We start from the raw sequence: 14042 nt of genomic DNA, 5'->3' as shown, positions 1-14042 counted from the left end.
AAAAAAAAAAAGGTAGTAAGAAACACAAAATAGAATACACGTGAGCTGAGCCCCTTTGAGAAGTCCTGGGACAGGTGCTCCCTTGAAAGGGCCCCTTTCCCCTCTCTCCAAGTTGCCCCAGGAGGGGGCATCAGCACCATGAAGGTAAACGGAAGTGAACTTGGCAAAGCTACCAAACAAAACAACCCCCCCCCCCCCCCCCCCCCCGCCCTTCTGGGCCTCGGCCTCCTACACGTGAGACAGGGACACCTGCTTGTGGTAGGCGGCGGCCGCGGCGGCGGCTGTGGGGGGGCCCGGCGGCCCGGTCCTGCCCGTGAGCGCTGCGCTCGCCTCATAGTCCCCGGCGGCCGTCGCGCCGCCGCTCTTGTGGCCCCGCCGCGGGCGGCAGCAGCAGCGGCTCGTGAAGCGCCGCCACGACTCCACAGTCTTGCCGGACCAAATCCAGACGCCCGACGTGATGCCCACCACGAGGCACATGAAGTACTTGAGCATGAGCACCCAGTACTCGGGCTTAGCGCGCGGCTGGCCGGCGTCGGGGCCTGGGCACGCGCAGGTGAGCGCAGCCTCCCAGCTCTCGCGATAGTGCTGCTCGTACAGGTAGCAGGCCACCACGATGCTGGCCGGCACCGTATAGAGCAGCGTGAAGATACCGATGCGGATCATCAGCTTCTCCAGCTTGTCCGTCTTGGTGCCGCCCTGCTTGATGACGCTACGGATGCGGAAGAGCGACACGAAACCCGCCAGGAGGAAGAGGGTGCCCACCAGCAGGTAGAGCACCAGCGGGCCCAGCACGAAGCCGCGGAGCGAGTTCAGGTTCTGGTTGCCCACGTAGCAGATGCCGGCCACCGGGTCCCCGTCCACGGAGCTCAGTGCCAGCGCCGTGATGGACTTGACGCTGGGGATGAGCCACGCGGCCAGGTGGAAGTACTGTGCATAGCCCGCGATGGCCTCGTTGCCCCACTTCATTCCAGCTGCCAAGAACCAGGTGAGTGACAGGATGACCCACCAGATGGAGCTGGCCATCCCGAAGAAGTAGACCAGCAGGAAGACGACAGTGCACAGCGCAGGGCCTGTCGTCTCGTAGTGAATGTGGCTGTGCTCGCGGCTGCAGGCGACGCTGGCATGGCCCACCACCAGGCGCACCAGGAAGCCCAGCGACACGCACAAGTAGCAGGCGGACAGGAAGATGATGGGGCGCTCAGGGTAGCGGAAGCGTTCCATGTCTATCAGGAAGGTGGCCACCGTGGTGGAGGTGGAGATGAAGCACAGCACAGACCACAGGCCAATCCAGAAGGTGGCGAACGTGCGCTCGTCCGGGCTGAAGGAGGGCTGGTAGCAGGGCACCGCGCAGTTGGGCACCTGGCCCGTGCGCACCTTGTTGTAGAGCGGGTGCGACTCCTTCAGGATGGGCACGAAGGGCTCGCGGCACTTGCACACCGATGGGCCCCCGGCGGCGCACTCGCCCCCGGAGGCCGGGGCCCCCGCTGGGCCCGGGAGGGTGGGTTTGGCGGGGAAGGGCCTGGGGGGCGCCGTGGTGGCCTCGCTGCGGTTGTAATCCATGCACAGGACCTCGGCGTCGCGGCCCAGCACCGGGAGGCGGTCGCAGCTCATGCGCTCCGGCCAGGCGAAGCCGTACTGCCGCATGAGCGGCGAGCAGCCGGCCTTGGCGCGCTCGCACACCGAGCGGCAGGGCGGCAGCGGCTTGTGGTAGTCGGGCAGGCAGATGGGCGTATACATGGAGCACAGGAAGAAGCGCAGGTCCGGCGAGCAGTGGATCTCCACCAGCGGCCAGAACTGGTGCACCTCCAGGCCAGCCTCGTCCTGCGTGTCGTGGTTGAACTGGTTGGGCATGTGCGTCAGGTTGTAGCCGATGCCGCGGCACATGGGCACTGTGATTTCCTGGCACACGGGGGCCTTGGAGGCAGCCGCCGCCCGGCCGGCCAGCTGCGCCAGGAGCAGCAGCAGCAGCGAGGGCGGTGCGGACGGGTCAGGCCGAGCCATAGCCCCCTCCCTCCCCTCGCCTTGCCTGCCGCAGCCCGCGCGGGGCCCACGCAGCCAGGGGAAACCGGGCGGCCTTTCCGCCGACTTGTGTGTGGCGCCTCGGCTGGCAACCTGTTGGTTTCTTTTTCTCTTAAATTCGTCCAAAGATAAACTGTTTTGGGAAGGCGCTGCCTCCGCAGGCAGCGCTCAGCTCTTCGCCAGATAGGGTGGGGAGGGACGGTTAGGGCTCCGGTTCCAGGGAAAGTACTCTCTAAAAAAGAAGCTGGGGGAGAAGAAAAATTGCAACCACTCCCTATTAGAGGGGAGTCAACGACACAGTCCCCGCAAGCGCTCTCCAAATCTCTAACCTCTCTCCCTTCCCTCCCCTCCACCTCCGGGAACCAAACTACTGACTCCCAGCCCATCGCCACCCCCCACCTCCCTCCACGCTGGGCCCTCCGGGCTGTACCCCGGGGTCGGAGAGCTCAGCCGCCCGGAAAAGGGCGGAGGAACCGGGAAAAGAACCGGGAGAAAGGGGCAGGCGCGGGCTCTCACCTTCGCGGATCCCGAGAGAAACATATAGTCGGCAGCCAGCCTGGGTGCTCCGTCCCTGGGACACTCGCTCAGAAATGCGACTCAGAGACGGGCTGGCACCCGGAAAGTTTGACGATAGACTGGGTATCCGAGGCGCGGCACATGGCAGCAGGTGGGGCGTCTCAGAGAGGGGGTCGCACCCTGAGCGCGGCCGCCGCAGGCCGGTCACTCGCCCTCTCCTCCTCCGGGGCCCCCCGCATGATCCGAGCGGGGCAGAGCAGGAGCAGGCCGTGCGTTCCACCGGGGTCCGGGAGCCGGACGAAGGGCGAGCGCGCCTGGCAGCACCTGGGCGAGAGGAAGGCGGTGTGCGGCAGCCGGGGGATCCCGCTGCCTCACTGCACCGCGAGCAACCGGCGCTGGCACCGCCGGGACTGCATGGTGCTAGCCCGCCGCCGCGTCCAGCCCGCTGCTCGCCTCCCCCCCCTGCAGGGGGCTCCGCGCTCCAGCGGACTCCTGGGGGCGGTGGCGGCGCTCCCGGGACGCGCCCGGCTCGGCTCCTCCCCCGCGCTCTCTCACTCTTTCGCCCACCTCCCGCGGGTACAGAACGGCGCGCGCTCGGCGAGGGCAGCGGAGACTCGGACGCGGGCTGACTGGCCTGTCCCGCCCCGCCCAGGGTCACCTGCCTCTAAAGCCCGCCGGGAGGCCCCGCCCCTTCCCCGCCCCCTCGCGCTGGGGCTCGGTTGGTGGGCCGCCCCGCCACGTTCTCCGCGCGTCCCCGCCCACTGCCCTGCGGGCTCGGCCTCTCCCCCGGCGCCCTCCGGCCCCGCCCGGAGCGGGCCGCCGGGGAGCGCGGGCCAATAGCGGGCCGGAAAGCGATGGGGGCGGGGCGAATGCTAATCGCTCCTTCTCGAGACCCGGGGCGGGAAACCTTTGCTGGAAGTCCCTACCGAGTTCTCTGCGGGCGCCCACGGGTCCGGGGCTCACTTTCCCGTAATAGACTAGCTCATGAACCCTTGCTTCCAGAGCCCCTGCCAGGTCTCTCTGCAGCTAAAAATCCTTAGCTTTCAGCGCTTGTTTAAAAGAACTGCCCGAAGAATCATTCTTAACCGTGGCACCTGTCTCCGCTCTGCGCTGTCCTCATACCAGGTGAGCTCACGCTGAGAGAAGAGCGAAGGCTTATTGAGCCCCTACTGTGTGCCAGACAGCGCGTTAATCGTTTATATCTTAATACAAGATCTCAGATCTTTACAGTTCTGTGAGACAGGTACTCCTTACAGGTGAAGGAACAAAGGTTTTGAAACTTGACCAAGGCAACCGAGCTAATACTTTCCCAAGAAAGCCGCAACATAGGCAATCTTCACCCCGGTATTCCGAGCGCCTGGCACATAGTAGGCGCTCAAATGGTAACTCGGGATTCGAACCCACGTAACTGCATCCCAGTGGTAACCACTCTCCCCCCACCCCGCCATGTAGTCTCTGTATCCCCCTGTCTTCAACCTTTACTTTAGCATTTCGTCACAGAAGACTCGAGAGATGTTAGTCCTTTATCAGTCGAAGTTTAAAATCCCAGGCAGTCCCCAAGTCGCCTGCAGGGAGAAGCGGCGCTGGCTCGCGGCTCGGTAATGGGTGGGCACCTGGCCCCCCGGGGCTGCCTGCTGCTGAGCCGCGTACCGGCGCGCCTCTGGGGAGCGGGGGCGCAAGAAGTCCCCGCCAGCGGGAAGACCCGCTGGGTGCCCCGGCTGCTGGGACACACAGTGGCGCTCTCCAGATAGGTTATTATGCTGCAAGTTTTAAATGTCCTAAAAATGCCTCTTTTCTGCGTGTTCTAATTAGGTTGGAAGATTGAGGTGTTTAGCATTCTTGAAATTCATTCACACGCTTACAAAGAGGGTTTGAATTGTTTCCCGCTCCCCCACCCCTTCCTTCCTCTGGGAAGGAGGAAAAAAAGCAGGAGGGCCTGGGTACTTCAAGGAGTCAGGACTGGACTAAAGGGCTGAGATAGACAGACCACAGTCATTGTCGTTCTCCTGTCCTGGATCCCGTTTGTACAGACTGGGAGACTGAATTGCAGAATAGCCCTCTCCCTCTTGCTCATCAACAAGGCTTTGTGGACAATAATGAAGAATATGTGCATTAATCCCAGACTCAAAGTTTAAAGTGAATAAATACTATTGTTTCACAAGCATCAAAACTATTAATAAATATGTTTAGAATGTACCTTACATCTTTCATTCCCTGAAATTCTACAGGTGTTCATATTTAATCTCTTTTGTGTTTTGGAAACACTTGGCACTCTGGGTCGGCAAACATCCCAGGGTTGAAAGTAGTGGGAGTTGAAAAGCTATGGAATAGTAATCAAAAAGAAAGGGAAACCCTCAGTGGAAAGTATGTGCAGACTGTGAACATGCCAAGCAAGGGCTGTCTCATTCTGCGCCCTTTATGCAACGTGTGTATTATTGGGGATGGACAAGTGGTGGCTAATAATAAAAATTATTTGAAGTTGGAGAATGTTAATCACTCACGCTGGAATTTAGCCAGAATACTTGTGTTATTTCACTTGGTTCTGATTCAAACAATGTTATCTACTGGTCTGTAAACCTCTCTCTTAATCAAGAGCGAAATGTTATTTTTGCTTGGAGGTCTCTAATAGTAGTAGTAATAACAGCAGAAAACTTTGCCAAAAGAGACTTATTTTGCATTGTGTAGTTTTTTGTATCATTTAAATTTTTGCTTTTTTACATATATTACTTCAATTTAAAGGAAGTTTAAAACACGCTGATTGTTTAACATGTAGTAGGCAGGCTGCTAAGTAATTCATTTACATTACCTCATTTAACACCTCACAACAATCAGATGGAACCCGGAACCAAAACAACTTGCTTGAGGTCACCTATCTAGTCCATAGAAAGGATGGAAATCAAAATGTTCTCCTGTGTCATAATTTATTATTCAACAAGCTGGAAAACACTACATAATCTTGTAAAGGTGCAATTTGTTAGCCCCTAGAACATTGCCAAGCATTCTCTTCTATTCATTCACCCATCTATCCTTTCATCTAGCCATTCGTCCATCCGTCCATCTGTCCGTCCATCCATCCGTCCATCCATCCATCCATCCATCCAAGAAGCCAAATTTCTGAGTTGAAGACACAACTGCCATGTTAAACATGTTTCTACAAAGCCAAATTCATGAAATTCAATTTAAATTATTGTCCAAGGTGTGTTTATTAATTGATGAAAATACAGAGGACAATGCTAAACATTCCATCACAGAAGTGTGTGCTATTCCAAAAGTTTTGAAGTACTGGCTTTGGATTTTGTTATCAGGGAATAGTTGGGAGCATTTTTAATCTTACTAGATTTGTGTTCCTTCTACATGTATTAGTCTGTTGAGACACCTGAGAGTTCAATGCTTTAGGAATAATAGGTAGACTTTGTATACTCCTCAGTATCTTCATAATCAAGCCTGGAACAGTATGCTGCACATAGATGCCCTCAATAAATATTTATGAAATAAATGGATGAGTGATTGACAACATGAATGAGATTACCTTTCTAAACTTTAGCAACTGGTATTGAATCCCTATGACCTCTATCTCTGAGGTTGACCATACCCTGTTAAATGCAGCATGAGTCCAAACCTTGTCTTGCCTTTCATAGCTGAACCACCTAATGGCTCCAAGTGCTCTTTCCTTGCCTGTATAATGGAGATACAAATAGTTATCTACCTCATAGGGTTGTAGTGAGGGGTCAATGAATTGATATGATAGAGGGTTTAGAACCTGGTAACTATATAATAATAGGTCTTAGTCATAATTATTAGTTTCTACTATGGTTCATTCTACTTTTCTGTTTTCCCGATCTTCTATATTTTCTTGTGTATATTACTTTAATAATGGGGGAAAAGTTACACTTTTTAGATGTACTTATGTCTGAGTGCACTCTCAGCTGTCACCAGCTATCTCCAGTATTTAGATATTAGCTAAATTTTATGCCAAAGCAGGGATCATTTCACTTGCCCTGAATCCAAGTGCAACCAGCCAGTGAGTGTGCGAACGTGCACAGTGCTGGCCCGGGAGAGACACCGCCAGCCAACATGAATCCCTCACAGGTGTTTCCAGACTAGCTCCTTTCCCATCCTAGTGCATTTCTGATCAGTTCTCTTACCAGATGAGACACTTCTAGATGAGAAACCACAACACTGACCAGAGGATTAACGTGATGAGTCAGTTCTCCATGTACATAATGACAATGTCTTATTCACATTATAAGCGGAATAATTCAACAATAATCTTTAGTCCTTTCCCCTCCTCCACCATGGTGGAAATTATAGAAAAGTAAAAGCTTTCTCTGTCCCAAAGGAAATGGAAGTACTAATCTTTCCCACATTGAACCGTGGCTCTCGGCAGCACATTTGATCACATCGGGGAGTTTTAAGAAACACTGATACTTGGGCCCTATTAAATCAAAATCTCTAGTTCAGTGACCCTTGAAATCTTGTTTTTTGGTTTTGTTTGCTTATTTCTTTATTTTATTTTTACTCTCCAGGTGATCCTGATTTTCAGCTAGGGTCAAGAATGACTGACATAGATGGTTCTGTTATTTCCTCAGTGCAGCCCCAAGCTCGGGCCCAGCTGGATCTTCTGCAAAAAGGGTTAATCACATCAGTGTGTAAATGGAACTCCTTGGGAGAAAGTAGAGAGAAGTACCATTTAATTGCATGTGAGTCTGTTTGGGCTGTAGGCAAAACTGAGTAAAGCAACAGGATTGTGGTATAGCGATGAGACTGTTAATAGCAGTGAGGACCATAATAACATTTTACGTATATAATCTCTTTTACCCCCGAGAATCTTGTAAGGTGGATATTATTATTTCCATTTTATAGATGAAGAAACTGAGGGTTAGACAAGGAACTTGTTCTACAAGGTCGCACGCCTTCTGACTTAGATTTTCCCGACTCCAAAGCCTCTGCTGCCGTCGACTGCAGACCGCAAGTTAAGCCCAGCAGAGAGGGTCCTGAGAACCACCGGAAGGTAAATCTTGAGATAAGCAACTTCCCTTGTTCCTTTGCATCCCTCTCCTGGGGACCAGGTTGAATCTTAATTCTGGGGTGGCCTCTTGTGGAGAGGGGCTAGCGTGTGAAAACGCCGAGGGCTCTGCTTCATCCAGAATCCAGTGTGAATCGAGAGCCAGCTTGTTCTTTGGGCTTTGCAGACTAGGCATGAGGTGCGACGCCCCTTAGACTAGAACCTTCTTGGTATCTTGGCAGAGGAAGCTCCGGTTTGGTAAATACTGATGTGGCACGTACTGTGGGCCAAGCGCTGGTGCCAGGGTGCAAAGATGAGTGGACTTTCCAGGCAGGGCATGGTGGGAGCACAGCAGAGGCACCCATCCCAACCTGGTGGCTCAGGGAAGACCCAGGCTGTGCCCGGACGGCTGCATATGAGTTAGGCAATCTATCAGGCAGGGTTTGGTACAGGAAATAGAAACCACTCTAGGTATTTCGAGCAGAGGAAGACACTACTGAGAATCAAGCAGGGGCTTACAGAATTGTTGGAAAGGCTGGAGGGGCACAAGTCAGCAGGCTACCTAGACTGTGGGGTTCCAGGGACCACCGCAGCAGCTGTGTCTCAGGAGTGACAGGACGCTGAGTCCAGCATTCGGTGTCTCTGGTATCATCTCTCAAACTCTGCTTCCCAGCAGCAGCAGAAGCGGCGTGGTGCCTTCTCCTTGCATCCGCCTGCAAGATCTCATCGGAATGCACCTGGTTGACTGCACCGATTTCATATGCAGACCCGAGCTGCAAGAGAGTCTGGGAAATGTAGCTTCAAAGTGTCCAATTTCTCCAATTAGATTACTAGAAGAGGGATCTAACAGAAGCAATTCTCAGTATCTGCTGTGGGTGAAAAAACTGAGAAGAATTTCCTAGACAGAGGAATCAGCACAAGTAAAGGGCATGAGGCCCTGACAGAACACAGCGCAAGTGGCTGTCAGTAACAGAGCATCTGAATCAAGGTTCTCACCTGAAAGCACACTCATGTCTAATCAGTGTGGTTTTAAACTTGGATCCCTACATACACTCCACACGTAACACGCTTTCATTGATACAGTGCTTGACTTATTCAACTGACTACTAATGCAGAAGGAGAAAGGAAATGAGCCAAAAGCACAAAGAAGAAATGAATGAAAGTATCAGGTGATGTTCACGCACACAAAGACAACAGAACCTTCAGCTTCTCCAAGCTTACTGTCGCAAACACTGTTGACACGCCGGAGTCACCTCCTCCTTCTCTTTCTTAACAGGACTCCAGGTTTTTTGTTTTGTTTTGTTTTTTCTTTTTTTTTTTTTAAGATTTTATTTATTTATTTGAAAGAGAGCATACTCAAGCAGGGGGAACAGCAGAGGGTGAGGGAGAAGCAGGCTCCCTGCCAAGCAGGGAGCCCGATGTGGGGCTCGATCCCAGGACCCTGGGATCATGACCTGAGCTGAAGGCAGACACTTAACTGACTGAGCCACCCAGGCACCATGTGTTCTTTCTCATCTACTCTTTTCTGCACAGCCATGTTCTCCAGGAGGGGCAGGAGCTCCAGTCCCAGCCTCAAGAAATAACACGTGATTTGTCCAGCTGATCGTGCTGCTCCCCTTCTTCTTATCAATATTTAGGTTACACAGGTGCACAGGGCACAGGGCTGGCCAAACCTGGGAGCGGGCCAATGTGAGGCAGATCTGTCAGGGGGCTTATGGGAAAGATTTTACTCCAAAGGCGAAGCAGTCTTCTCTCTTGCTGGGTATTATTTTGTCTGCATGCAATGCCTACCATTTGGGGCACCATCTTGCAGCCAGGAAAGAGCTGAGCTGACACAGGAGAGGGATGACACTGGGGCTGCCTGAACTGCCTGCCTCCAGACTTCTTATGTGATGGAACACACTGCTAATTTTCTAAGCCGGTGAGTCAGTGTTTTCTATCACCTGCAACTGAGAACATCGTGACTACCACACACAGTCTATGGGTTTAGGATGAGGATCTGCCCACTTAAACTTGGCTAATAGAAGTTTCTAGAGGAGATTTAAGGACAAAAATTTATTCCCCCCACCTTTTTTTTAACCAGAAAAACTGTTATTCATCCTTCAAGAAGTATTTGAGACCCAATCAGATGTCTTTCCTGTCTGGCTGACTTGTTTTTTTTTTTTTTTTTTTTTTTAATTTTATTTATTTATTTGAGAGAGAGAATGAGATAGAGAGAGAGAGCATGAGACGGGGGAGGGTCAGAGGGAGAAGCAGACTCCCTGCCGAGCAGGGAGCCCGATGTGGGACTCGATCCTGGGACTCCAGGATCATGACCTGAGCCGAAGGCAGTCGCTTAACCAACTGAGCCACCCAGGCGCCCCTGGCTGACTTGTTATTCGCCTGTATTTCCACAACCCTTCTGCCACTCCTCTGTTAGAGCATTTTACTCCTTCTCTTTCAACAAATGGTTATGGAGTACCTATTATGGGCTTGGTCACCTTCTAGGCACAGGGGATACAGCAGAGGACTAGATGCATGGAGATTCTAGTCTAGCCAGAAGACAAAAAATGACTGAAAACGCTTAAATGTGGGCGCCTGGGTGGCTCAGTTGGTTAAGCGACTGCCTTCGGCTCAGGTCATGATCCTGGAGCCCCGGGATCGAGTCCCGCATCGGGCTCCCTGCTCGGCGGGGAGTCTGCTTCTCCCTCTCCCCCCTCTTGTGCTCTCTCTCTCTCTCACTCTCTCTCTCAAATAAATAAAATCTTTAAAAAAAAAAAAAGAAAAGGAAACATTTAAATGTGATGACTCGGGGCACCTGGGTGGCTCAGTCGTTAAGTCTGCCTTTGGCTCGGGTCATGATCCCAGGGTCCTGGGATCGAGCCCCTCATTGGGCTCCCTGCTCTGCGGGAAGCCTGCTTCTCTCTCTGCCACTCCCCCTGCTTCTGTTCCCTCTCTCGCTGTCTCTCTCTCTCTGTCAAATAAATAAATAAATAAATAAAATCTTTAAAAAAATAAATATGATGTCTCTTATCAAAGGGGAAAAAAAGAATTCTATGACAGCATTTAAAAGAGGAGGGGCCCCTGGATGGCTCTATTGGCTAAGCGTCCAACTCTTGATTTCGGCTCAGGTCCTGATCTCAGGGTCGTGGGATGGAGCCCTGCCTCGGGCTCTGTGCTGGGCATGGAGCCTGCTTGGGATTCTCTTTCTTCCTCTCCCTCTGCCCCTTCCCTACCCTCTCAAATAAATAAACAAATATTTAAAAAATAAAAATAAAAGAGGAGGAAATAACTACCCTGAAGTTTATTTAATCGTACTGTGATTATCTGTTCATGTACCAGTTTTTTCCACTAGCTTGTATGTTCTTGCAGCTTCACATTCCTCACCCCTTCCCTGAGAGAGTGTATTTTCCAGAGATGGCTGCAAAAACATCTCCATTCCACATGTTCTGTGATGTAAACCTACCATTCCCCATAGGGGAGGGAAGGAGGAGGTCCGACACCCACTCCCTTGAATCTCAGTGGGCTTGTGATGATTTTGACCAGCAGATGATACTGGAAGCGATGCTGCAGGACTTCATGGATAGGTCATAGAAGGCTATGCAGCTTCCACCTGCTTCTCTTGGAGCACCTGTTTTTTGAAATGTTCTTTCTCTGGGGCACTTCCCTTGGAACCTATATGTAGATGCTCCAGGTGACAGTCCCAGCTGAATGAACGTTCAAGTCATCCCAGGCCAGGAGTCTGACATATGAATAAAGGAGCGTCCAGATGACTCTAGCCCCCAGCCTCAACTCCTCCCCAGCTGTTCAAGTTTCCCCAGGTATCATGAAGCAGACCCAAGCCATCCCCGCTGTGCTTTCTCCCAACTTGTGATCTAGAGCTTCCATGAGCATAATAAAATGCATACTGGGTTTACACCACCAGCTTGGAGTGCTTTGTTACAGTGGTGATGACTGGAATACCCCAAATCTGCCTTCCTGTGGAATCTTAGATGACCAAGTAGACAACTTTTTTTCTTTTTACTTGACCCAGCTGGTGATCAGCTTCGGCACTGAAGCTCAAGAACTTTCATCCTACTTTCATCCTGTTGAACCTCGCTGTTGATGATATGCATGTGAAATGTCTAATCTTTTAAAACACAAATCTTCACCATTGATCTTAATATCCTGCTGCAGTGAGTTCCCCAGGTCAATTGTGTGTAGTGGGGAAAAAAGTACCTCCTTTTATCCATTTTAAACATGCTTCCTTTTCATCCCATCTTGTCCTCTTGTTCTTCCCCAAGTAAAGGTATTTCCATTTTGTGGCTACCTAGACACAGAGAACTGAGTTGAGACAATAATCTTGCTTTGAGGTGCTCACCCGGAAGGCCTCAGCTGTGCTGCAACGGGGAGCAGTGAATTTTAGCTGGTGACTTAAAGGGGGTGGGGCACTCCATTCTAATTAGTCACAGGTGTAGCGCCAAGCTTTTAAAAGCTAGTCTCTAAAAAAAAAAAAAGTCTCGGGGCGCCTGGGTGGCTCGGTCCTTAGGCGTCTGCCTTCGGCTCAGGTCATGGTCCCAGGGTCCTGGGATCGAGCCCCACAGCAGGCTCCCTGCTCCGCAGGAAGCCTGCTTCTCCCTCTCCCACTCCCCCTGCTTGTGTTCCCTCTCTTGCTGTGTCTCTCTCTGTCAAATAAATAAATAAAATCTTTAAAAAAAGAAAAAAAAAAAAGCATCTGTTCGGCTCAGGTGATGATCCCGGGGTCCTGGGATCGAGTCCCACGCCTGGCTCCCTGCTCAGCAGGGACTCCGCTTCTCCCTCTGCCCCTCCCCCCACTCATGCTTTCTCTCTCTCTCTCAAGTAAATAAATAAAATCTAAAGAAAAATAAGTAAATAGTCTCTAAATTCTGCAAGAGGCAATGGGTATCTTCTCGTGGGGCACAGTGTGGTGGGAAGAGCTTTGGCCAATACATGCACAAGCCGGATTCAAGGCTTACCTTGTGAGCCAGCTGTGTGTCCTTGGGCATATCACTTAACCTCTCTGGGCCTCATTTCCCTCAACTATAGAAAGAGGAGATTCAACCAGAAGGCCCTGCCGCACCCTTTTGCCTCTAACATTCAATGAATTCTGTGTATTTGCCAGTCATTTTGAAACATCTACTACATGAATTCATGGGAAGAAAAAGTCCGTACTCTGAACAGTTTTCCTTTTTTAGTTCTAAAGTGGGGCTGGAGAGGACCCCTGTTCACCTGAAAAAAAATCCTCTAGTTTTTGGAGAACACATGTTATCTTTTTCCAAAAACAGAATCCGAACTAGGCTTCAATGACCAAAAATAGAATTCTTCGTGTGTGAGATAAGTGACAGCTCCTGCACCTGTGTCCTTGGGGTGTGGCTGCTGGAGCCCCGAGAACCACCTGCAGGCTTGCTTCCAGGAGCCTGGTGGGTCTCACCGCCGCAAGCTTCATGCCAAGTGATGAGAAGCGTTGCTCGGGGCGACGGCCTCTGCCACCTGACCACCTCGGGGAGGAAAAAGAATACCGTCCAGTGAGCAATGCAGTAGGAACGAGTCAAGTGAATCCCAAACGATCTGAGATCTCCTTTTTCCCCAATCCTTTTTTCCATACAGAAGGAGAAAGCAGTCACCGTCTGGAGCTAGGGGAAGGCCTTCCGTCTCACTCAGCCCGGACTCCTTGAACTTCTTTTCTGGTCTGCTAAATATGTCTTCAACAGTTGGGATACTTAGAACTTCAGGGGCTCTAACCCACTTCTTCAGCTCTGCATCCTGTTTTCTCTTACTGAATGCTTACTTGCCAATCTCAAATGAGGGGAATGATTCTCATCTCTGATTTTTAAATTCATTGCAGAATCACCATTCTTTTTTTTTTTCTTTAAAGATTTTTATTTATTTATTTGACAGAGAGAGAGAGGGAGAGAGATTGCGAGCAGGGGGAGGGGCAGAGGGAGAGGGAGAAGAAGGCTCCCCACTAAGCAGGGAGCCCAATGTGGGGCTCGATCCCAGGACCATGGGATCATGACCTGAGCTGAAGGCAGATGCTTAACCAACTGAGCCACCCAGGCATCCCCAGAATCACCACTCTTGAAGGGCTACTGGGCTGGGAGGATGGATTGCTTCTCGCTGTTGGGTTGGCAAACTCTATCAATAGCAAGGAGCAGCATGAGAAGGCCCTTCTCCACAGAAACTTATTTGCAGGGTTAGTATAACCCCTGAGGTCTTTATAATTCATGGAACGTATAGACCCTTAGGTTTAGGGTATAGAGTCTTAGACTCTTAGATTTCAAGTAACAAGTAGCAGAATAACAGTAGTGAAAGTAATAAAATAATATATCTAATTCCTAGAAAGGATTTTTAAAAGTATGAATTCTAGGGGTACCTAGGTGGCTCAGTCAGTTAAGTGTCTGCCTTTGGCTCAGGTCGTGATCCCAGCATCCTGGGATCAAGCCCAGCATCGAGCCCTGTGTTGGGCTCCCTGCTCAGCAGGAGTCTGCTTCTCCCTCTTCCCTGCCCCTCCCCCTCCACTCAT

The 14042-nt window shown here is 51.3% G+C and overlaps 1 protein-coding gene across 1 annotated transcript; it reads right to left on the bottom strand.

Annotated features, from left to right (window-relative positions):
- Window positions 1-228: 228 nt before the first annotated feature.
- On the bottom strand, window positions 229-2622 carry FZD5 (frizzled class receptor 5). Its single transcript, XM_032414234.1, has 2 exons — window positions 2536-2622; window positions 229-2263 (listed from the first exon to the last, which is right to left on the bottom strand). The coding sequence occupies exon 2, from the start codon at window positions 1999-2001 to the stop codon at window positions 229-231; it is 1773 nt and encodes a 590-aa protein (XP_032270125.1). The 5' UTR covers window positions 2002-2263; window positions 2536-2622.
- Between the last annotated feature and the right edge of the window lie 11420 nt (window positions 2623-14042).

The sequence above is a fragment of the Phoca vitulina genome, unplaced genomic scaffold (assembly GCF_004348235.1).
Source record: "Phoca vitulina isolate PV1807 unplaced genomic scaffold, GSC_HSeal_1.0 scaffold1, whole genome shotgun sequence".
In the NCBI taxonomy this organism is placed as follows: Eukaryota; Metazoa; Chordata; class Mammalia; order Carnivora; family Phocidae; genus Phoca; species Phoca vitulina.
This window is presented reverse-complemented; position numbering and strand designations above follow the sequence as displayed.